The sequence below is a fragment of the Balaenoptera physalus genome (genome assembly GCF_965194825.1).
Source record: "Balaenoptera physalus genome assembly, chromosome: 9".
Lineage (NCBI taxonomy): Eukaryota > Metazoa > Chordata > Mammalia > Artiodactyla > Balaenopteridae > Balaenoptera > Balaenoptera physalus.
Genome location: NC_138888.1, coordinates 16310395 through 16336122, shown reverse-complemented (window position 1 = coordinate 16336122; position 25728 = coordinate 16310395). Strand labels below are relative to the sequence as shown.

General features: G+C 36.9%; 1 protein-coding gene across 1 annotated transcript in view; it reads right to left on the bottom strand.

The window, feature by feature from the left end:
* Positions 1–3525: 3525 nt before the first annotated feature.
* The window catches only part of LATS1 (large tumor suppressor kinase 1), a 47489-nt gene continuing 25286 nt past the window's right edge, over positions 3526–25728 (bottom strand). Inside the window, exons 5-8 of the mRNA XM_082474498.1 lie at positions 22892–23474; positions 20265–20447; positions 19956–20062; positions 3526–7211 (exon numbers count right to left, since the gene is read on the bottom strand). Of these exons, the coding sequence (XP_082330624.1) occupies positions 6702–7211; positions 19956–20062; positions 20265–20447; positions 22892–23474 (1383 nt within the window). The 3' untranslated portion in view covers positions 3526–6701. The remainder of the gene's footprint in view (positions 7212–19955; positions 20063–20264; positions 20448–22891; positions 23475–25728) is intronic.

The following is a 25728-nucleotide window of genomic DNA, read 5'->3' as shown; positions in this document are numbered from 1 at the left end:
AAAGGCTCTGAAGAATCTAGGGGCAGGAGAGGAATAAAGATGCAGATGTAGGGAATGGACTTGAGGACACAGGGAGGGGGAAGGGTAAGCTGGGACGAAGTGAGAGTGGCATGGACATATATACACTACCAAATGTAAAATAGAGAGCTAGTGGGAAGCAGTTGCACAGCACAGGGAGATCAGCTCGGTGCTTTGTGTCCCCCTAGAGGGGTGGGATAGGGAGGGTGGGAGGGAGACACAAGAGGGAGGTGATATGGGGATATATGTATACATATAGCTGATTCACTTTGTTATACAGCAGAAATCAACACACCATTGTAAAGCAATTATACTCCCAATAAAGATGTTTAAAAAAAAAAGTGTTGATGAGGGCCTTAACCTAATTAGTTTAACCAAACAGTGGGGATGAAGATGATGAATTAGAGAAAAATGCACTAGGTAAATAACCGAATTTCATGAATCATTGCATGGGAGATAGACAAAGTATAAAATGACCTCAAATTGTTTTGCAAATCAGATTATACACTAACACAAAGTACACGTTAGTTGGGGTACAAGTTCAGCAACAGTAACAAATGGTATATATATATATATGAATTTTTTTTCCTTTTAGTATTCTGCAGTTGGACAGACAGCCCTGCTTCAAGCCATCTTTCAGGTAGCCAGGTTTTATTCATTTTGTTAATCCACCATCACTAGGGTATTTTCCTAGATTTTATGGGTCAACATAAAGTCATGATTCTATGTTCCATCCTGTGGGAAGAGGGAAGAAGCAAGTGAAGGGCAAGCAATATCAACTTTAAGTGTATGAAGTAGAATTTGCATATATCACATCTGCTTATATCCCAGTGGCCAAAACCTAGTCATGTGGCCACAACTAATTACAAGGCAATATGAGAAACATGGGCTCTAGTGGGACAGTTGAAACATGAACAGGGATGGGGGCTCTATTAGTAAAAGGAAAACTGAGAGATTGGAAGCTGGAGAACAAGAGCAGCCTGTGTCATTAGTCAGCCCCTCTGGGAGTTAGGAACTCTTGAGAATCCCCCTTTTCACTACAGAACAAATTTAACCCTCCTCCAGGGAAAACAACTCAAAGCCCCACCCAGATTGTGAATCCACCAAAATGTCCAGGATCTCTGGGTGACTTTATGGAAGGGAGAAGGAAAGACTGGATACTTGGGAGGACAATAACTGCCTATGTTTCAAACATAAATTTGACATCCTCCCTTTAGCCTTCACACAAAAGCAGATACATTTTCTGTGTATTTGCCTTTGGCATAACAAGGTATGGTCACAATTTCAAGCATGCCAAACATGGATCCAAAATGCAGTAAAATGAGAGGGCTAATGAGCTAGACAGAGGGTTCCACAATGGCACCCGTCAGCACCAGGGTCCACGCAGTAGAACAAGCTCCAAAGAATGGCTGCCACCAGTGTCTGTGTTCCCAGGGTGAGCCGCAGCTGCCTCCCACCTCAACAGGAGGCTCTCCAGGACCAGCAGTGTATGTCCACCATTCAATTGTCTGCTAGAACATGGTGTGGAAGTCACGGAAAAGTAGCTTGGGCAAAGAAAGAAATTAAATTGTGATGCAGGTCTGCTGAAACCACAGCTAACCTGGCTGAGAGCTCCTGGATGATGATGATGACATATGAAGGCAAACACACTGTATTAGAGACATTTTCTCTGGGAACATATCATCAGAGCTACAGAATTAAAAGGGAACTTGGATTCCATGGAGTCCTTATCACTTCTCACCCACCAAAAATATGCTAACTAAAAGGACAAATAAATACATTAATTGGAAATCTTAAAAAAATGCAGTAAAATGAATCATAAGCATAATGCAGTTTGCATCAGCTATACAACAGCCTCACGTAGACCAAATATAATTTTACAAGTGGCACTTCCCTGTTGGTCCAGTGGTTAAGACTCCGCACTCCCAATGCAGGGGGCCTGGGTTCGAGCCCTGGTCAGGGAACTAGATCCGGCATGCCGCAACTAAGAGCCAGCGCAGCCAAATAAATAAATATTAAAAAAAATTTTTTTACAAGTAAGCGCGAACAAGAGGATAAAAGGAGACCTAAGAATGATGGTAGGGACTTCCCTGGGGGCACAGTGGTTAAGAATTTGCCTGCCAATGCAGGGGACACGGGTTTGAGCCCTGGTCTGGGAAGATCTCACATGCTCCGGAGCAACTAAGCCTGTGTGCCACAACTGCTGAGCCCATGCGCCACAACTACTGAAGCCCTTGCACCTAGAGCCCGTGCTCCGCAACAAGAGAAGCCACTACAATGAGAAGCATGCGTACCGCAATGAAGAGTAGCCCCTGCTCGCTGCAACTAGAGAAAGCCCAGGCGCAGCAACGAAGACCCAACGCAGCCAAAAATAAATTAAAAAAAAAAAGAATGATGGTAATGCTTGAAAAAGGGGGAGAAAAAACCCTAAATATTTGTTCATCTTTGTAAAGTTGATTTAAGATGTAACATCAACATATATACTTTATTTGGTAGGCAGTTCATGTGATAAAGTGAAAAGATTGTAAATAAAAAGAGATTAGCTAATAACTTCACATATTAAAAAATTACTAACTGGGCTCAAATGATACTAAATGCAGAGTTTAATAATTAAAAAAGGTTTAAATCTGTGATCTAAAGGGAGCCTTTAACATGAAATATTTATTGTACTTATACTGGACAAAACGAAAACATTTTACTGGGCTACACTAACTCTACTCAGTTTGCCTTAATTTAAGTAGGGATTATCATTAGCTATATATGCTTTAGTTTCAAAGCATCACATTTTTTTTTTAAAGAACTTTAGTACTTTTTTATTTTTTATCTTTGGCTGCGTTGGGTCTTTGTTGCTGCGCGTGGGCTTTCTTCTAGTTGCGGTGAGCGGGGTCTACTCTTCGTTGTGGTGCGCGGGCCTCTCATTGAGGTGGCTTCTCTTGTTGCGGAGCATGGGCTCTAGGCACGTGGGCTTCAGTAGTTGCAGCATGTGGGCTCAGTAGTTGCAGCATGCAGGCCCTAGCATGCGCGGGCTTCAGTAGTTGAGGTGCGCAGGCTCTAGGGCGTGTGGGCTTCAGTAGTTGTGGTGCATGGGCTTAGTTGCTCTGCAGCATGTGGGATCTTCCCGGACCAGGGATGGAACCTGTGTCCCATGCATTGGCAAGCAGATTCTTAACCACTGTGCCACCAGGGAAGTCCTCAAATTTTTAATCATAAATTTTCTCTGAGAATAAAAAGATTAAATTTTTGAATTAAAAAATCAACTTACTTAACTAAGCAGCCTAAAAGTCAGCTTTCCACACATAATTTAAAGATTTGAATTTTGCTTTTTTTTTATTATGATCCCAGCAAATGTTACACTAGAGAAAATGATTGGGGAAATACAAATAGATTCATTAAGAACACAGGCTGATTATTCATATCTACTACATTCAGAAGTATGCAAAACAATTTAGTTATATTGCAATGCTGTAACTCCTTTTCCTAACAAAGCATTATTTTATAAAACTGTAGTGTTGTATTGATTCAATTTTAATACAAAATACTTATATACATAATACAATATAAAAGTAAACTGTGGTATAGTGCCTTCACAAAGGGATCTATTAAGGCGCTTTACAAATACACCATTATGTTGACCCAAATTACTTTTTGTTTTAGATTAAAACAAACAGGCTAAATGTTTCACTTTAAATACCAAAGGGATTTTTGTTTATTTTTGTTTATTAAAGAAAAATTTCTAAAGTACCTTAGGTAACAGCAGCAGCAATATCTAAAAATCCTCCCACTGTATCCTCTAATTTCAACATATTATTAAGTCAGAAGAAAACATTTCCACTCACAGTTTTGCACTTTGCAACAGCAGAAGGTAATAACTTTTTAAAAAAGTCAATCTCAAAGTGACTTCTTAGTCATACATTCTATAGTTTCTATTACAAATAAGGTAGAAAAGATACAGCAACAGGGCCTGCCTTAGGACGTCACTGGACAATACATAACTGTATCTACAATTACATAATTATAGAACACATTTCATAAATACCACTGATATGCATAAAAGGGGTGAGTATAAGAAAGACAGCAAGTTTTTTTTTTTAATGAGTGGGAAAATTATTTTAAAAAGAAAACATGAATGATCAATGTTTTCACTCCATTTCAATTGACAGCATATAGATTTTTGACATCGTTCTCATCTTTTTGGTCAGGAAGCACCAGATTCTATACTGGAAGATCTGGATATAGTTTGGGAATAAGACAGCTAATAAGTAGATCCAAACTGCTAAAAATGCAGATACTAAAGGCTTGTACACTGCTTCAGATAAACACAAAAAGCTTATACTGTCAGAGGAAATTTAAAAGAATACAAAATTTGTAGTGTCTGTTACATTTGAGGAATAAGGGCAACACAGATTTTGGGGGGAGGGAGGAGAAGACAGCACCTTAGTTTTCCTACAATGTAAATGTAACAAAGTTGGTTTTGTTCTGTATTGCACCATAGTCCAGAAATAAAACAACTAAATGGAAATTTCAATAAATCTGACTGAGAAAGCCTGAAGAACAAGGGGGATAACTTAAAAATTTGAGTACTGAGCTAGAAAGTTCTTGAACTAATTTGTTTTGCATAGAATTTTACAGGACTAATCAAACGTTCCATGAAGCGAAGACTGCCATCTTATATAGTGCATTTTCCTACAATCCTCTGAGTAGAAGTCCTTCAGAAATATTTCTTTATTAAGCTTGTAACAAGCCAAAAATGTATTTCAGTGCCCTCAAAAGGGTGTGTTTAAAATGTCTTGGTGCTGTACCAGCAAGAGAGGCGGTCCTAAGGATATCTTATCACATGGTACAGACCTTTCACACCATAAATTATCAGTGTTTATACAAGATGTGCTAATCTGAGTACTAATTAGTAAACTTACAGCAAAGTTCCTAGTTTAATATATCAGTGTTCTTGCAGGACAGAGATCCCTAACCAAGAGTTTGTGACAGGTTTCAACACATCCAAAATCCCTAAACTGCATGCAACATTTTATGCGTATGTGTTGATGTGCATTTTTCTGGGAAGAGAGGCCACAGCTTTCATCAGATTCTCGGAAGGACCAATGACTCCCAAAGACCTACCATTACATAGTGGGTAATGCACTGGTTTACAAGCTGAGAAGGCCAACTATAGAAAGGCCACCTATGGAAAGGAGGGAAGTGTGAGCTAGTAAATCTTTTTTGCTCTCCCCAATTCAACCAGAACAACTTTGCCTTTAATTTTACTTGCATACATGATTCCATTAGCTTTTATTTGAAGAAAGCTGTAAGTCTGAAAAATCACTAAAATTCTGCTTCTTCTCCACAAATATTGTTTTGATAAAACAATTCCCTATCAGTGGAGCTTCAGGAAATAAAATACAAATTTTACTAATGTGAGAATAGAGCCCTTTCCCCCTTCCTAAAAGTTAAGCTAAATGTATTTTGGTATGAAACCACAAGTTGTCCTTATACCTAAGTATTATATATAATAGTAATGCTGAAAAACATACTGTTTAACCTTAATAAGTTAGGAGGTTTTGAATTTTCTACTAAGACCACTATGTATTTTTTCCTAATTACTAATGGCCACCTTAATTAGGAGTTAAATAATAATTTTTTTCACCAATTAATCTCTGCCCATAGGTAAAATATTGCCAAATAGCCACGTTTTCTTTTGCCAGTAACAATCTGTGTATGCATCTCTGTTCTGAAAGAGGAAAACTATAACATTACTGATGACATAATCAAAACTGTCACTATATAGAAAAAGTACTTTTCTAGTAAGTACCCACAAATAATTTCTAATTAAAGTTTCATATGAAGCTGAAAATAATCTCTCTGCTTAGGATGTGGAACTTTTTTTAAAATTTCAAAGTAAAAATATGAAAGATCTTATTAGCTTTTAGTATTGAAATTTTTAATTTATGGCAGCTTTGTTCCCTTTAAAAACTGAAAGCAGCATTAAAAATACCAAAAGAAAAATGGTAGTGCTTTGCTTCTTTCAAAGCCAGTAATTTTCTGAGATATGTTAGAAAATTAAATATCCCACAGATGGGAAAAGAAGATAAACTGCACTGTTTTTCATTTGGGTGAGCATACTGTTTCAACCTTGTATTTCTTAGTTACAAAATGTGAATTATACAGATTATCGTTAGCACGGGAACACTCACCACCATGATGGCTTCATTTCTATAGCTTATTTTTTTCCAAAAACAAATTATGGGGGAAGAAAAAAAAAACACCTCCGTAAATGTGGGGTATATTTCATATTTGGTTAAAGCAAGATAAAACTAAAACTGTCTTTCAAAAAATTTTCAAAAATTCTTGTTTTTTAAAAAATTATTTAGCATATGTACAAATAGATATCAGGCTTCTCCTTTTAAACAAAGCACTATTTTTTATTTTAAGTACTTTAAGTACCAAGAACTGACTATAATATTCAGCTCATAATTTACTTTATAACAATTTTTTTCTAAATTACTGATTAAAAAGGCTGGAATAAATTAACATTTCAAAAGGATTTCCCATAATTTAGGAACATAAAAAATTGTACACAGAGCACACATACATAGCTCTGTTACATTTGCATAATTTTACTCTCAGAGCTTCAAAAACCCCTGCGTTTTAGGCCTTTTTGCAAAGCCTCATTACAATTATTTCCTAGTGTGTTAAACATACACTAGGTCACGATTTTTGATCTCTGAGCCTGTGTGCTGATCATCTTCATCTGACTGTTGCTCTGAGCCTTGTGAATTAATATATTCATATTCAATAGGCTTTGGATAATTATATGGGTAGCCATTGTCATCAAAAAACCTCCGAAAGGTAAATTCATAGAAAGCATGTTCAGGGTGCTTTCCATTTTTATACCATCCGTTCAGAGTGTCATTTACATTTTCTTCTTCATTATCATCACTCCGTAACTTATCAGGATCAACAGGATCAAAATTTGATGTATCTGTTGGGTGTGTGATTTTAGGAATGTATGAAGCAGACTGCTGTCTCAGGTCACTGGAAAAATCAATTGTTTTAAAAAACGGATGAGCTTTTATTTCATCAGCACCATTCTTGCCTAAGCGATCTTCTGGTCCTCTGCAGAGTTTAATAATAAGATCAGAGGCTTCAGGACTCAGTTTAGCTTGCGGTGGGATATGAAGAGATGTTTGCCAGTTGATAACCTTTAAGGAAGATTTTTAAAAATTAGAAGGAAAGAAATAAATAAGAAAAACAAAAATTTCCTCCAAGTTTCACATGAAAAAATCTTACTGGACTATTAGTGTTTTCTTAAAATAAATTGCATGGTATTTCACCTTCCTTACCTCTTTATTTTACTTTATTTTTTTGGCCGTGCTGCACAGCTCGTGGGATCTTAGATTCCCCCATCAGGGATTGAACCCAGGCCCTTGGCAGTGGAAGTGTGAGTCCTAACCACTGGATCGCCAGGGAATTCCCTCACCTTCCTCACCTTTAATAATGAATCAGTGGGAAATAACCTTTCTTTCCATTCCCTCCTCTCCAGGCAACTTATACTCATATTACATGACTCACTGTAAGTTTTAGCTCCCCTGTTAAGACCTTCAACCTATGGTAGAGATGACTTTCTACTGTGCCTCCCCAGTTCTATATATTTCCTTGTAGCATAATATCTCTAATACTTTGTGGTATCTATTTATGTTTGTGTCCTACTACAGTATAAAATTTCGTAAGGCTATAGACCATGTTTTGTCTTTGCATTTCTCAGTGTTTGGCAAATTGCCTGGCACATAATTAATAGATATTCAATAAACACTTATTCTTGTTTTGAATAAAGTGGAATGAGGGAGGGAGGGAGGAAGGAAGGGAGGGAGAGAAGGAAGGGGTAGGTCTTCATAAATATTTGTTAAATAGACCAGCGAGAGTGGATTAACCAAGATGGCGGAGTAGAAGGACGTGCTCTCACTCCCTCTTGCGAGAGCACCAGAATCAAAACTGGCTGCTGGACAATCATTGACAGGAAGAACCTGGACTTCACCAAGGAGGATACCCCACATCCAAGGACAGAGGAGAAGCCACAGTGAGACGGTAGGAGGGGCGCAATCAGAGTAAAATCAAATCCCATAACTGCTGGGTGGGTGACTCACAGACTGGCGAACATTTATACCACAGAAGTCCACCCACTGGAGTGAAGGTTCTGAGCCCCACGTCAGGCTTCCCAACCTGGGGGTCCGGCTACGGGAGAAGGAACTCCTAGAGAATCAGACTTTGAAGCCTAGTGGGAATTGATTGCAGGACTGTGACAGGACTGGGGGAAACAGAGACCCCACTCTTGGAGGGCACACACAAAGTAATGTGTGCATCGGGACCCAGGGGAAGGAGCAGTGACCCTGGGGGAGACTGAACCAGACCTACCTGCTGGTGTTGGGGGGGTCTCCTGCAGAGGCGAGTGGTGGCTCTGTTTCACCGGGGGGATAAGGACACTGGCAGCCGAGGTTCTGGGAAGTTCTCCTTGCCTTGAGCCCTCCCAGAGTCTGCCATTAACCCCACCAAAGAGCACGGGTAGGCTCCAGTGTTCGGTTGCCTCAGGCAAAACAACCAACAGGGAGGGAACCCAGCCCCACCCATCAACAGTCAAGTGGATTAAGGTTTTACTGAGCTCTGACCGCCACAGCAACAGTCAGCTCTACCCACCACCAGAGCCTACCATCAAGCCTCTTAGATAGCCTCAACCACCAGAGGGCAGAGAGCAGAAGCAAGAAAAACTACAATCCTGCAGCCTGCGGACCAAAAACCACAGTTACAGAAAGATAGAGAAGATGAAAAGGCAGAGGGCTATATACCAGATTAAGGAACAAGAAAAAACCCCAGAAAAACAACTAAATGAAGTGGAGATAGGCAACCTTCCAGAGAAAGAATTCAGAATAATGATAGTGAAGATGATCCAGGACCTCGGAATAAGAATGGAGGCAAAGATTGAGAAGATGCAAGAAATGATTAACAAAGACCTAGAAGAATTAAAGAACAAACAAACAGAGATGACCAATACAATAACTGAAATGAAAACTACACTAGAAGGAATCAATAGCAGAATAACTGAGGCAGAAGAACGGATAAGTGACCTGGAAGACAGAATGGTGGAATTCACTGCTGCGGAACAGACTAAAGAAAAAAGAATGAAAAGAAATGAAGACAGCCTAAGAGACCTCTGGGACAACATTAAACGCAACAACATTCGCATTATAGGGGTCCCAGAAGGAGAAGAGAGAGAGAAAGGACCAGAGAAAATATTTGAAGAGATTATAGTTGAAAACTTCCCTAACATGGGAAAGGAGATAGCCACCCAAGTCCAGGAAGCGCAGAGAGTCCCATACAGAATAAACCCAAGGAGAAACACGCCGAGACACACAGTAATCAAAGTGGCAAAAATTAAAGACAAAGAAAAATTATTGAAAGCAGCAAGGGAAAAACGACAAATAACATACAAGGGAACTCCCATAAGGTTAACAGCTGATTTCTCAGCAGAAACTCTGCAAGCCAGAAGGGAGTGGCATGATATACTTAAAGTGATGAAAGGGAAGAACCTACAACCAAGATTACTATACCCGGCAAGGATCTCATTTAGATTTGATGGAGAAATCAAAAGCTTTACAGACAAGCAAAAGCTAAGAGAATTCAGCACCACCAAACCAGCTCTACAACAAATGCTAAAGGAACTTCTCTAAGTGGGAAACACAAGAGAAGAAAAGGACCTACAAAAACAAACCCAAAACAATTAAGAAAATGGTCATAGGAACATACATATCGATAATTACCTTAAACGTGAATGGATTAAACGCCCCAACCAAAAGACATAGACTGGCTGAATGGATACAAAAACAGGACCCATATATATGCTGTCTACAAGAGACCCACTTTAGACCTAGGGACACATACAGACTGAAAGTGAGGGGGATGGAAAAAGATATTCCATGCAAATGGAAATCAAAAGAAAGCTGGAGTAGCTATACTCATATCAGATAAAATAGACTTTAAAATAAAGAATGTTACAAGAGACAAGGAAGGACACTACATAATGATCCAGGGATCAATCCAAGAAGAAGATATAACAATTATAAATATATATGCACCCAACATAGGAGCACCTCAATACATAAGGCAACTGCTAACAGCTATAAAAGAGGAAATCGACAGTAACACAATAATAGTGGGGGACTTTAACACTTCACTTACACCAATGGACAGATCATCCAAAATGAAAATAAATAAGGAAACAGAAGCTTTAAATGACACAATAGACCAGATAGATTTAATTGATATATATAGGACATTCCATCCAAAAACAGCAGATTACACGTTCTTCTCAAGTGCGCACAGAACATTCTCCAGGATAGATCACATCTTGGGTCACAAATCAAGCCTCAGTAAATTTAAGAAAATTGAAATCATACCAAGCATCTTTTCTGACCACAACGCTATGAGATTAGAAATGAATTACAGGGAAAAAACCGTAAAAAAGACAAACACATGGAGGCTAAACAATACGTTACTAAATAACCAAAAGATCACTGAAGAAATCAAAGAGGAAATAAAAAAATACCTAGAGACAAATGACAATGAAAACACGACGACCCAAAACCTATGGGATGCAGCAAAAGCGGTTCTAAGAGGGAAGTTTATAGCTATACAAGCCTACCTAAAGAAACAAGAAAAATCTCAAGTAAACAATCTAACCTTACACCTAAAGAAACTAGAGAAAGAAGAACAAACAAAACCCAAAGTTAGCAGAAGGAAAGAAATCATAAAGATCAGAGCAGAAATAAATGAGATAGAAACAAAGAAAACAATAGCAAAGATCAATAAAACTAAAAGTTGGTTCTTTGAGAAGATAAACAAAATTGATAAGCCATTAGCCAGACTCATCAAGAAAAAGAGGAGAGGACTCAAATCAATAAAATCAGAAATGAAAAAGGAGAAGTTACAACAGACACTGCAGAAATACAAAACATCCTAAGAGACTACTATAAGCAACTTTATGCCAATAAAATGGACAACCTGGAAGAAATGGACAAATTCTTAGAAAGGTATAACCTTCCAAGACTGAATCAGGAAGAAACAGAAAATATGAACAGACCAATCACAAGTAATGAAATTGAAACTGTGATTAAAAATCTTCCAACAAACAAAAGTCCAGGACCAGATGGCTTCACAGGTGAATTCTATCAAACATTTAGAGAAGAGCTAACACCCATCCTTCTCAAACTCTTCCAAAAAATTGCAGAGGAAGGAACACTCCCAAACTCATTCTATGAGGCCACCATCACCCTGATACCAAAACCAGACAAAGACACTACAAAAAAAGAAAATTACAGACCAATATCACTGATGAATATAGATGCAAAAATCCTCAACAAAATACTAGCAAACAGAATCCAACAACACATTAAAAGGATCATACACCACGATCAAGTGGGATTTATCCCAGGGATGCAAGGATTCTTCAATATACGCAAATCAATCAATGTGATACACCATATTAACAAATTGAAGAAGAAAAACCATATGATCATCTCAATAGATGCAGAAAAAGCTTTTGACAAAATTCAACACCCATTTATGATAAAAACTCTCCAGAAAGTGGGCATAGAGGGAACCTACCTCAACATAATAAAGGCCATATATGACAAACCCACAGCAAACATCATTCTCAATGGTGAAAAACTGAAAGCATTTCCTCTAAGATCAGGAACGAGACAAGGATGTCCACTCTCACCACTATTATTCAACATAGTTCTGGAAGTCCTAGCCATGGCAATCAGAGAAGAAAAAGAAATAAAAGGAATACAAATTGGAAAAGAGGAAGTAAAACTGTCACTGTTTGCGGATGACATGATACTATACATAGAGAATCCTAAAACTGCCACCAGAAAACTGCTAGAGCTAATTAATGAATATGGTAAAGTTGCAGGATACAAAATTAATGCACAGAAAACTCTTGCATTCTTATACACTAATGATGAAAAATCTGAAAGAGAAATTATGGAAACACTCCCATTTACCATTGCAACAAAAAGAATAAAATACCTAGGAATAAACCTACCTAGGGAGACAAAAGACCTGTATGCAGAAAACTATAAGACACTGATGAAGGAAATTAAAGATGATACCAACAGATGGAGAGATATACCATGTTCTTGGATTGGAAGAATCAACATTGTGAAAATGAGTATACTACCCAAAGCAATCTACAGATTCAATGCAATCCCTATCAAATTACCAATGGCATTTTTTACGGAGCTAGAACAAATCATCTTAAAATTTGTATGGAGACACAAAAGACCCCGAATAGCCAAAGCAGTCTTGAGGCAAAAAAATGGAGCTGGAGGAATCAGACTCCCTGACTTCAGACTATACTACAAAGCTACAGTAATCAAGACAATATGGTACTGGCACAAAAACAGAAACATAGATCAATGGAACAAGATAGAAAGCCCAGAGATTAACCCACGCACCTATGGTCAACTAATCTATGACAAAGGAGGCAAAGATATACAATGGAGAAAAGACAGTCTCTTCAATAAGTGGTGCTGGGAAAACTGGACAGCTACATGTAAAAGAATGAAATTAGAATACTCCCTAACACCATACACAAAAATAAACTCAAAATGGATTAGAGACCTAAATATAAGACTGGACACTATAAAACTCTTAGAGGAAAACATAGGAAGAACACTCTTTGACATAAATCACAGCAAGATCTTTTTTGATCCACCTCCTAGAGTAATGGAAATAAAAACAAAAATAAACAAGTGGGACCTAATGAAACTTCAAAGCTTTTGCACAGCAAAGGAAACCATAAACAAGATGAAAAGACAACCCTCAGAATGGGAGAAAATATTTGCAAATGAATCAACGGACAAAGGATTAATCTCCAAAATATATAAACAGCTCATTCAGCTCAATATCAAAGAAACAAACACCCCAATCCAAAAATGGGCAGAAGACCTAAATAGACATTTCTCCAAAGAAGACATACAGACGGCCACGAAGCACATGAAAAGCTGCTCAACATCAGTAATTATTAGAGAAATGCAAATCAAAACTACAATGAGGTATCACCTCACTCCTGTTAGAATGGGGATCATCAGAAACTCTACAAACAACAAATGCTGGAGAGGGTGTGGAGAAAAGGGAACCCTCTTGCACTGTTGGTGGGAATGTAAATTGATACAGCCACTATGGAGAACAATATGGAGGTTCCTTAAAAAACTAAAAATAGAATTACCATATGACCCAGCAATCCCACTACTGGGCATATACCCAGAGAAAACCATAATTCAAAAAGACACATGCACCCGAATGTTCATTGCAGCACTATTTACAATAGCCAGGTCATGGAAGCAACCTAAATGCCCATCAACAGACGAATGGATAAAGAAGATGTGGTACATATATACAATGGAATATTACTCAGCCATAAAAAGGAACGAAATTGAGTCATTTGTTGAGACGTGGATGGATCTAGAGACTGTCATACAGAGTGAAGTAAGTCAGAAAGAGAAAAACAAATATCATATATTAATGCATGTATGTGGAACCTAGAAAAATGGTACAGATGAGCCAGTTTGCAGGGCAGAAGTTGAGACACAGATGTAGAGAATGGACATATGGACACCAAGGGGGGAAAACTGCGGTGAGGTGGGGATGGTGGTGTGCTGAATTGGGCGATTGGGATTGACATGTATACACTGATATGTATAAAATTGATGCCTAATAAGAACCTGCAGTATAAAAAAACAAACAAAACAACTAATACTAAACTTTCATTGGGTTATTTGTATGGAAATATGTTAATATAAATGTTTCAGACATTACATGAAATTCCTAAAAATCTTATATTTGTATTTGTATGGAAATATGTATGGAAATATGTTAATATAAAGGTTTCAGACATTACATGAAATTTCTAAAAATCTTATATTTGTATTTGTATGGAAATATGTATGGAAATATGTTAATATAAATGTTTCAGACATTACATGAAATTTCTAAAAATCTTATATGTTCTGGTATAATGTTATAAGTAATAATCCTAGTTATTACTTTAAAATGTATATCTCAGAAGTAACTAATTTTCTTGTCAACTGCATTATTATGAACTTTCATCAAATCTTTTACCGTGGTCATTTTTAAGTCTTTTGTCATTTACAGACAGTTCTGGGTGTACTCTGATGATTTTGCAAATATGTTCCTATAAAAGGGTTTCATCTTCAAGAAATTCATGGAAAAGACTCTGACAAGTACAGGTTTCTGGTAACTGACTGTACTGCTGAACTGAATGAATAAGCATTTTCAGAACTCTGATGAAAAACTGATGAACTCATAAAAGTGCTAACAAAAGATCAAGATGAAAAAAAACAATTAATTACATGGGACTGAGTGAACTGATGAGGATGAGTATAATTTTTGTGACTTTCTGTCTGAATTAAAAAAAAAAAAAATCCCACAAGGACTCAGAGGCAAAGAATATACAAATCAATTTTCACTGCAAAGTAAAGGAGCTGTTACAGTGGAGGATTACTGGACTGAATGTCAATATTATGACATAGTATGAGTGTGTTTCATGTTTGGTAATTGCAATCATTGTTGCTTTTGTTGTGGTCATCCATGTACAATGCTTGGTGTCAGTCTATTTATCTCTTGTAAAAATAAAATACAGTGTGTGTGTGTGAAAAAAAAAAAAAAAAAATTTGTTAAATAAATGAATAAATGAACTTCATTCTTCCTTATTCATATATGAGCTTATCAGTGCTGTGTAGGGAAGAAAATTAAACCCCCTCTTCAATAACCAAAGTAAAAACTCAATGGACCCTTTTGGCCTCGGCGTGTGACTCGCCTCAGTCCAGTTCGAGATGCTGACAAACAGGGCTGGTGCTTGAAAGCTTTTTGAGGAGATCACATGTATTTGAACATGTTATGATTGATATATACAGAGTAGAGGTTTTTGCTTACTGTCCCTTTCATGGTGGTAGCAGGGGAGAACTTCTGAAAAGGTGCCAAATATCTGCAAGAACATATATCTGCCCCATAGAGAATTTCTGTAAAATTCAATTCCATTTAAACTATTTAAAATCATTTTTCTGCCAAGCAGCCCCAGCCTGAAGCTCAACATAGTAACTAGACTAGCTATCCTAGCAATACAACTATCTTAAGACAACTTTGTCAGCTGCTTTTATTTACAAAGGTTAGTTCTAAATCCCATTCTTTTGACTATTCTAAATATTGTATGTTTCAAAGTATCCTTTTAAAAACTTGTTTTGGGCTTCCCTGGTGGTGCAGCGGTTGAGAATCCACCTGCCAATGCAGGGGACATGGGTTCGAGCCCTGGTCTGGGAAGATCCCAGAGTTGCCGCGGAGCAACTGGGCCCGTGAGCCACAACTACTGAGTCTGCGCGTCTGGAGCCTGTGCTCCGCAACAAGAGAGGCCGCGACAGTGAGAGGCCCGCGCACCGCCATGAAGAGTGGCCCCCGCTCGCCGCAACTAGAGAAAGCCCTTGCACAGAAACGAAGACCCAACACAGCCAAAAATAAATAAATTAATTAAAAAAAAAAAAAAACAGCACTCCCACAGGGATTGCCTTTAAAAAAAAAAACTTGTTTTTTTGTGCTTACAATTTTTTCTATAATAGATTATTTTGATGATTAAATTTGACCCCTTTGACAGAAGATGGACCAGTGGATTCCTAAGGGTCAGGGAGGAGTTTGCGCATAGGGTTTTGGGCGGGGGGCAGGTGTTGAAGAACTGTTCTACACTTTGATTATGGTGGTGATTGCATTTGTTAAATTTCGGAGTGAGTTTTACTGAATGTAAATTCAACGTGAATAAACATCACTTTAAAAACTTAAACAAACAAAAAACAAAAACAAAAACTCAATGGATGGGCTCAACAGCAGAATGGAGATGTCAGAGGAACGAATCAGTGAACTTAAAGAAAACTCGATAGAAATGATACAATCTGAACAACAGAGAGACAAAAAGAGTTTGAAAATATGAGAACCTCAGTAACCTGTGGGACTATACCAAAAGGTCTAACGTTGGTGTCAGAGTTCCAAAAGGAAAAAATATGTGGTACAGAAAAAATATTTGAAGAAATGATGGCTGAAGATTCTCCAAATCTGATAAAAGACAAACCTGTAAATTCAAGATGCTGTTTGATGTCAAGAGACACCAAACAGGATAAGCCCTAAGAAATCCATGCCCAGACAAATCATAATTACAACACTGAAAGCTAAAGAAAATTTCTTGTAAGTAGCCAGTGAAAAATGATACATTACTTGAGGGAACAATGATTTGAATTACTGTAGATTTCTCATCAGAAAACTATGGAGGACAGAAGGAAGTGGATACATTTTAAAGTGCTGCAAGAACTGAAAGCCAGACTTCTATTACCAAGTGAAAATATCCTAAGGAAGGTGAAATAAAGACATTCTTAGATGAAGGAAAACTAAAATAATCTGCTGTAAGCAAACCTGCTCTAAAATATTTGCTAAATGAAGTTCTTCAGACAGAAGGGATTGATATAGAAAGAATCGTAAAACATCAGGAATGCAGGAAAGCAAGGAAAATGCTATCTGGGTAAATACAAATGACTATTCTCATCTTGAGTTCTTTAAAATAAGTTGATGGTTGAAAACAAAAACTGTAACGTTGGATGAGGCTTTTTTTTTTTTTTGATGTGGACCATTTTTAAAGTCTTTATTGAATTTGTTACAATATTGCTTCTGTTTCATGTTTTGGTTTTTATTTTGGCCAGGAGGCGTGTGGGATCTTAGCTGCCCATGCTTTGGAAGGTGAAGTCTTAAACACTGGACCACCAGGGAAGTTCTGGATGAGGTTTTAAATGTATGTAGATGTGATGTATAAAAAACTAAGACACAAAGGGTAGAGAATGAAGGGGCCTATATGGTAGTAAGGTTCTACACTGAACGTTTAGTGGTAAGATACTGATTCTAAGTAGACAATGAAAATTTAGTATGTATCTTGTAATCACTAGAGCAACCTCTAACAGAACTATATAAAGAGATAATAGTCAAAAACACAGTAGAGTGAGATCTCATGGAAAATGGCAAATAGGAAGCCTCAGTGGTCAGTCCCTCCACAAAAACAATCATTAAACTGAGGAAAAAAAAAATTCAACTCTCATCATAATCAACCATTTTGGTACTCTGGAATCTGACTAGACCCTAAGAGCAACGAGGGGAGTGCTTCACGAAGGGAAAAGCTGCTACAACTTGGTAAGATAGCAGTGAGCATGAACCAACTACCATTCTCCATCCTCAGCCCCACTGTGGTTATGGAGAGGGCAGCCCATTTTCCTGGAACGGTTGTATGGTGCCAAGGTAGGCAGTAAGGACTTTGCCTTCCAAAAATTTGAGGTTGTGCATTTTGGTTGGTCTTGGTGATTCCCTGAGGGACCAGCCCAGAGGCCTGCCTTTCTTTTGACCCTCTCAGGAATACTTAAAGAGAGAGACATGCTTTTCTTTTCTGATACAGACATTTAAGGAAATCTCTATCAAGTCACTGGATTAGGCTGTTTTTCTTTAAGTTTTGAGACTTCTTAAATAGTCTAGAGATAAGCCTGCTGTTGGGTATGTGACCTGCAAGTATTTTCTCCCAAACTGTAGCTTGTCTTTTCATTGTTTGACTATGTCTTTGGCAGACTGAAAGTTTTTAATTTTTGATGAAGTCCAAATTCTCAACCTTTTCTTTAATGAACCATGATTTTGATGTCATTTCTAAGAACTCTTCACCTAAGCCCAGGCCATAGAGATTTTCTCCTACATTTTCTTTTAAAAGTATAGCCTTTATATTTTATCTAGATCTATGACTTATTTTGAGGTAATCTTTGTGTAAGGTGTGAGGTTTATGTTGAGTCAGTATTTTTTGTATATGGCTGACCAATCTTTCCATCACCATTTGTTGAAATACTATCCTTTCTCCATTTGTACCTTTGTCAAAGAACAAATGGCCATATTTGTGTGGTCCTATTTCCCCATTCACTATCCTGTTCCATTATCTGTGTGTGTATCCTCTTGCCAATATCATACTGTCTGGACTACTGTAACTTCATAGTAAGTCTTAAAATCAAGTAGTTGTTTCCTCAAACTTTGTCCTTCTTTTAAAAAACTGTTTTTGTGGGACTTCCCTGGTGGCGCAGTAGTTAAGAATCTGCCTGCCAATGCAGGGGACATGGGAAGATCCCAAATGCCGCGGAGCAACTAAGCCCTGTGCGCCACAACTACTGAGCCTGCGCTCTAGAGCCCGTGAGCCACAGCTACTGAAGCCCGCGTGCCTAGAGCCTGTGCTCCGCAACAAGAGAAGCCACCACAATGAGATGCCCACGCACCGCAACAAAGACCCAACACAGCCAAAAATAAATAAATAAATAATAAATTTATTTTAAAAAACCTGTTTTGTTATCAGTTTCTTTGTCTACCCATATGAATTTTAGAATTGGCTCACCTATACCTACAAAAATTCCTGCTGGGAATTTTTATTGGATTTTAGTGAAATCTGTAGATTAGTTTTGGGGGAACTGATAGCTTTACTATGTTGAGTCTTCCAATCCATCAACACGGTATGATTCTCCATTTATTAAGATCTTGGTTTTTTCCATCAGAGTCTGTAACTTTTAGCATTCAGATCTTGTTCATGTTCTATTAGATTTATACCTAATAGAATTATAGGTATAATATGACCCAATATTATACCTAAGTATTTCATTTTGGGGAAGCTACTGTAAATGGTATTGTTTTAAAATTTCAGTTTCCATTTGTTCATTGCTTGACTATAGAAATACAATTGATTTTTACATAGTACCCTTATATCCTACAACCTTGCTAAACTCACTTATTAGTTCTTTGGAGTTTTTCACAGATTCCCTGGGATTTTCAGTATAGAAAATTATGTCATCTGTGAATAAAGCAAGTTTTTATTTCTTTCTAATCTTTATGCCTTTAATTTTTTTTGTTGCTGTATTACGCTGGCTAAGACTTCCAGAACTTTGTTGAATAAGACTCATTAGAATAGACATCCTTGCCTTGTTCTTGAAATTAGGGAGAAAGCATCCAATTTTTTACACACACAGCACCCACACAAATATGTATGTATTTATACATATGCATATACTTACATATATATATATATATAAAAATGAAGGAAAAATAAAGACACTTTCAAACAAATCTGACACAAACTGAGAGAATGCATTACCAGTAGACCTGTAATAAAAGAAATTCTAAAAGAAGTTTTAAATATAATGTATTAAATGCAATGACAGAAGTTGTAACTTGAGGAGAGCATCATAGAAAAGAGGATATCTTAAGACATTCTCAGAGAATGATTAATATGACCAGGAGTGAACCAGAAAGGGGGGAAGGTTGTGAAACATGGGAGAGAAAGAAGGACATTCCAGACAGAGGGAATGGTATGAACAAAGGAACTGAGGACAAATTTGGACTTTAACCCACAGACAAGGCCACTAAAGAGTTTTTTAATGGGACAATTTATGGTCAAAATTGTGAGCAGCTTTTCATTTAAGTGCCAGGGAGATACAGACATTTGTTAGTAGTTTGGGGCTAGAATGTGCATGAAAGGAAACAAAGCCATCAGCCAGTAGTAAGAGTAAACTGGAATACATCTTCAAAAGGTACTAAAAACGTCTATGAGAATGAAATATTGAATGTAGTGTATGAGTGAGGAAGGATATGAGTATGGTAACAGTGATATGATGGAGATAAGAGTTCACTCATGGAATTTTAGTGGGTTCCTGTATCCTTACAAGTTCTTTCTTTAATTCTAGATTAAGATGCTCAAAGTAAAGGACTGATAAAGGTGTATGGTATTGGGACTTCATAACAATTCTTTTGGTATAGATTCTATACCTTACCTTCACTTGTGTTTCAAATGGTGTTTGTGCCAAGAAAGGAGGTTGTCCCACCAACATTTCAAAAAGAATGACACCAACACTCCACCAGTCACATAACTGTGTATAGCCTAAAATAAGATACCAAAGTTATGGTTATTCACAAGCACTTTTTAAAAAGTGCTCAGAATTAATACAATCAAAATTAATATTAAATCACCAATTTATACTGTAAAGTTAATACTTTTATTATAAGCCTGAAACGAGCCATATTCTAACGTAAGTTTCAGCTGGTCTAAAGGCACACTGAGATTTATGAAACAAACGTTTTACCTGTTCGTAACAACACTTCAGGCGCAATATAATTGGGAGTCCCAACCAAAGAATGTGCAAGACACCGCTGGTGCTGGCGTGCAGCTCTCCGCTCTAGTGGCTTCAGTCTATCTCCGCATCGACAGTTAGAGGGGTCACCCCATTCGTTACTGAAATCCATGCTATCTTGCCGTGGATGGTCACCTGTATAGTAAATAAATAAATAAACAAAAGCAACAAGAACAAGAGTAAACCTAGTCTGTTTAACCTTTTGACGTCATAGTTTAGAGTTAACTACGCTTCCCCTTGTTGACAAGCTGAGATGCAATGTATGGCAAATCACTGATGGTGTTTATTAATAATTAGAGCCTGCACTCTTGAAATATCAATAGGACAAGTTTTACACTAAGAAAGATAAGCCTAAGATGCAGTAATTTACTCAAGTGATGACAGTAAAAATCACTGAGTAGGTAGGATTGAGAATTTGGTACTCAGACTGCTCTGCAATACTACTCTGGACAAAGTTTCAAACAAATTAGATTTGTGTTTCATTCATTCAGCAAATGACAACGATAATAATAAAGACACTATTCTTCTCTCAGGCAGCTTCTCTGTAGGGGAGAAATACAACAAACAAATACATATATAACAAACAGTGATGCATTCCATACAGAGAGTCAACATGGGGTGGTGATACGGCAAATTTCTAGAGTGGCTTGGGAAGACCAACTGAGGTGACATTTGTAAAAAAAAAATAAGAGGAACTCAAACATTTGAAAACCAGAGCAAGGCATCCTACACAATCACAACAGTACCAGAGAGAAGACCAGTGTGGTTAGTAAGGGGGAGAATGGTAGGAAATGGAGCAGGAGCCAGTGCACAAGGGTGTTGCAAGCAAAAGAAATGGTCTGCTTTTTCCTCGAAGTACAGTGGGAAGATACTGGAGAGTTTGAAGCAAGAGAATGAAAAGGTCTGATAAATGTTTAAAAAAGAAAACTTTAACTGCTGTATAGAGAACAGATTATAGGGAGGACAAGGGTGAAAAAGAGATCAGGTAAGAGGCTATTACAGTTAAGTTTGGACTGTAATATGTAATGGTAATAGTGCACATGGAGAAAAGTGAACAGATTGAAGGTATATTTAGATATATTTAGAGGTGGAGTAAGCAGGACTTACTGAGGGATTAGATGTGGAGGGTATGGAAAAAGAATCAAGGATGGGTGGTGGTAGTACAATTTACTAAAAGGGAGGGGGAACAAATATGGAGGGGGAGAAATTAAGAGTTGTTTATTGGCAATGTTAAGTTTGAAAGGTCTATTAGGAATCCTTGTGAAAGGGAGAGGCTGTTTCTGAAGAGAGAAATTTGCAAGTCATTGATGTAGAGCTAGTAATTAAAGCCATGACTGGATGAAATCATCTAGGAAAAAAAATATTTGAAATTAACCTGACTGTAATAATCATCTAGGATGTTTGATTAAAATACAATTTCTACCCTCAGTGGAGATTTTCAATCAGAAGACTGGAATAGAGCCTAAGAATCATATTTGTAAGATGAACCCCAAGTAATTCAGGTGAATCTGGGGAGACATTAAATTATGTTAAGCTGAATATTAAAGTAGGTTCAGGATCTACTCCTAGTAGTATCTCAGTTCTATCCATTTAATGTCTATCTACTTGTGTCCACAAGAAGCACTGGAGGCCAGTTATACTCACCTCAGAGGATTGCTGTAAGCATTAGATCAGAAAATACGTAAAGCACCTAGTCATAGTAAGTATTCAGCGAATGTTAGATTGACTTACACTTCCGTTAGTGCTTGGAGGGATCTTGGTGAGGCAGTGTGGTATAGAAGAAATAACATGGGCCCTGTAAGCAGACAAACCTGAGTTCAAAGCCTAGCCCTTACACTTATTTTCTGTCTGACCATGGGCAAGTTTCTTATTCTAACTTAGCCTCAGTTTCTTCACGCTGCCTCACAATGACGTTGTGAAGATTAAACAGAATCATGTACACAAAGTGTTTAAGGTTAAACAAGTTGTATAACAGTCATACAACAGAAGCCTAAACAGTCGTGAAAATAAATGTTATGTGCAGGAACACAGATGAACCTCAAACAAATAAAGGAAGTCAACACAGAAGACTACATATAGAATGATTACATTTAAATAAAGGTTCAAGAGTAGGCAAAATGAAATAATAAATGATTTAGGGATATACACATATGTGATAAGAGTGTAGAGAAAAGTAAAGAACTGATTATAGAGTTCTGAAATACTCCTATGGAAGAAAGAAAAGGAAGTGGTTGTTTAGGGTCTTCAAAAGTACTAATAATCTAGTTCTTAAGCTGAATGGTGGGTATGGGGCTTCATTTAAAAATTATTTTCAAATTGTTATTTGTCTGACATATTTCAAATTAATAAAATGTAAAGAGATTAACTCAAAAATGTTAATGATATTTAGAAATAATTAATTCTAGCACACTCTTTCATTTTATAAATCTAAGTGTCTAAAGGATTCACCCACATTTATCCAGTGGAGTCAAGACCTGACCCAGGACTTCTGGCTCCCATCCAGGGATAATACCATCTTATATTTTATTGCATTATAAATCATATGAATATGTCCAAACAAATTTTATGATTTTACTCACCACTCTGATAGTACTTAGAATCATGCGTCCATCTGAAGCCAGTGCAGAGGCCGAAGTCAGTCAATTTAATATGACCATCACGATCAATCAAAATGTTATCAGGTTTAATATCTCTATGAATAAAACCCATTTTATGAACACTTTCGACCGCACAGGTAAGTTCTGCTATGTAGAATCGTGCCAGATTTTCTGGAAAGATGCCCATTCTAATTAATAGGCTCATCATATCACCCCCAGGAATATAGTCCATTACAAAGTATAAATTGTCCTTGTCTTGGAATGAATAATAAAGACGAACTACCCATTCGTTGTCAGCTTCAGCCAGGATATCTCTCTCAGCTTTAACATGAGCAACTTGATTTCGAAGCAGAACATCTTTCTTTCGAAGAGTTTTTGTTGCATACAAAGCCTTAGTATCTACTTTTCTTGCTAGGCAGACTTCACCAAATGCTCCTATTCCTAATGTCTTTATCTTCACAAACATAGACTTGTCCATTTTAGCCCTCTTAAGACGGATGTAATTAGACTCTTTTTGGCAAAGCATCTTTCTCATTTGATCTTGGGCATCTTGAGATAATCCAACCTAGGCAAATAAACTAAATATTAAATGAGGAATTATCTTCTATACTGAATATTAAGAAATCGCTTGGAAAAAATTCAGGCATATATTTAAAGGTTAAATGCATAATAATTTTTAATAAAGCATGTTAGAAATCTAGAATATACTTCAGAGAAAATTAATTATCAAAAGTGCAGCATAAGAAATAGTTAACAGGATACACAAGGTGAGTGTATATGCAGAGTCTGCTGTAGAGAGCAAGGAGAAGATGATATCAATGGTCAGCTTTCTACTCTTCTCTAACGCACTCAAAAAACATGTTCCCAGTGTGCAGTAGCCAAACATGTTAACATGCACCCTCATCTATCTCTCCATGCATATTCATCCCAAACTACGTAATCAGATTGCTTTCATCATATGCATCTCTTTGTGGAATGCCTATGCCTCAAATAGTCTTCTTCTCATTTTATCCTTCATGAAAAGAAATTCTTCCACTCCAGGTTCATTTATTCTAAAAAACTGATGTATTAAGAACAAAAGAATGTCTTTCCTAACCTAACCACTCATTAATAGTCAGTCTTTCCTTTTATCTTTCTCAGGGCATTAGAGTAAGGGTAGGACTCACAGCCACCACTAACGCAAAATGCAAAGGGTATGTCCTACCTTATTTAAAAGGGACAACTTTTTTGATTACAAGGTATCTTTTAGATATTTTGGAATGTTTCAAACAATAGTCGGTGTGACTTATGAAGATACCAAAAAAACAGATAAAAACAAAAACCAACGTCTAAGTAGACATGGAATACCTGGATTCAGAAGGAATGAATAGTTCATTTTTGACTAGTTAATGAAGAATTAACTTAAGAATTTAAATAGAAAAGGAATTTGATTTGAAAAGTAGAGCATAATTCTAGAAATGCAAGACTAAGTAAAATATAGCAACCTCATGCTTCTGTTAGGATGCGCGTTTGCATGCAAAATCTTTTAAGGGTGGCATGCCAGACTTAGTACAGAACTATTTCTCTAAAAATCTTACTTGCCTACACAGTAATGGAGGCTACAGAAGTCAGCAAAGCTTCCAACACCATAAAAGTTTAAATCAGCTATTAGTGAAAGTGAAGAGGAAAAAGGAAAAATAAACTAAGAAAATACATACAGACAGACTTTAGTAAGAAATCCTAAGAGCTAAATATGGATAAGTCATACAGGTTATCATGGTATTTCTCACCTCACAAAATTCAATTTATAGCAGGAGTAACTATACTGTGAAATCAGATTTAGAAAAATCATTTTAAAAGAATGGCTCTCTCAAGTTTCATAAGGAAGTTTAACACAAATTTAAGCCTCTTGGCTTTTGAGCACTAGATGTAAGATTAGGAGCCAAACCTTTGAACTGTAAACATAGGATAAAAATAATAATGAGAGTACCACCGTAATATCTAGTGAAGAGACCTACATGGAATCAACAACAGACATTAATCTAAAGTGTTTAATTATTCTGATCTCCTTTTTAGTAGTTTGATTTAATAATTTCAACATATTTTTCTAGTACATTATAAAAATAAAATTAGAAGGGGAAATATCTGAAAGGAGATGTGTCTGACACTTTCTAATAAGACCAATCTGATGAATAAGCCCCCAAGCCCAAAAACTACTGTAAATAAAAATGTTTCATAAGTTTATCAAGAGATGGGACCCAGATATTTCTAGCTTATTTTAAAATGTAAGATAATGTGTAAACTCTAGGGAAAAAACCCTTGCTCCAATTTCCATTAAAGGGATTATGCATACCTAAACTACACACTGTAAACTGTGTTTTTCTTAATTTATTACAACTTTATTATAAAAAATTCTGAGTAAATCATGAAATGCTAAAATAAAATGGTATAATCAAAAATACTTAATGTTTACTGACTTTTAAATAATTGATAATATATTTAGGATAAAAAGAAAGAAAAATACTGGACCACAGTATTTTAAAATAAACAACAAGCAAATACATAATCAAGTATAAAAATGGACATTTTAAAAGGTTTTATACTCAGCTGTAAAAAAGAATGAAATAATGCCATTTGCAGCAACATGGATAGACCTAGAGATTGTCACACTGAGTGAAGTAAGTCAGACAGAGAAAGACAAATATCATATGATATTGCTTATATGTGGAATCTAAAAAAAAAATGGTACAAATGGACTTATTTACAAAACAGAAATAGAGTCACAGATGTAGAAAACAAACTGATGGTTACCAGGGGGGTAAGGAGGGGGGAGGGATAAA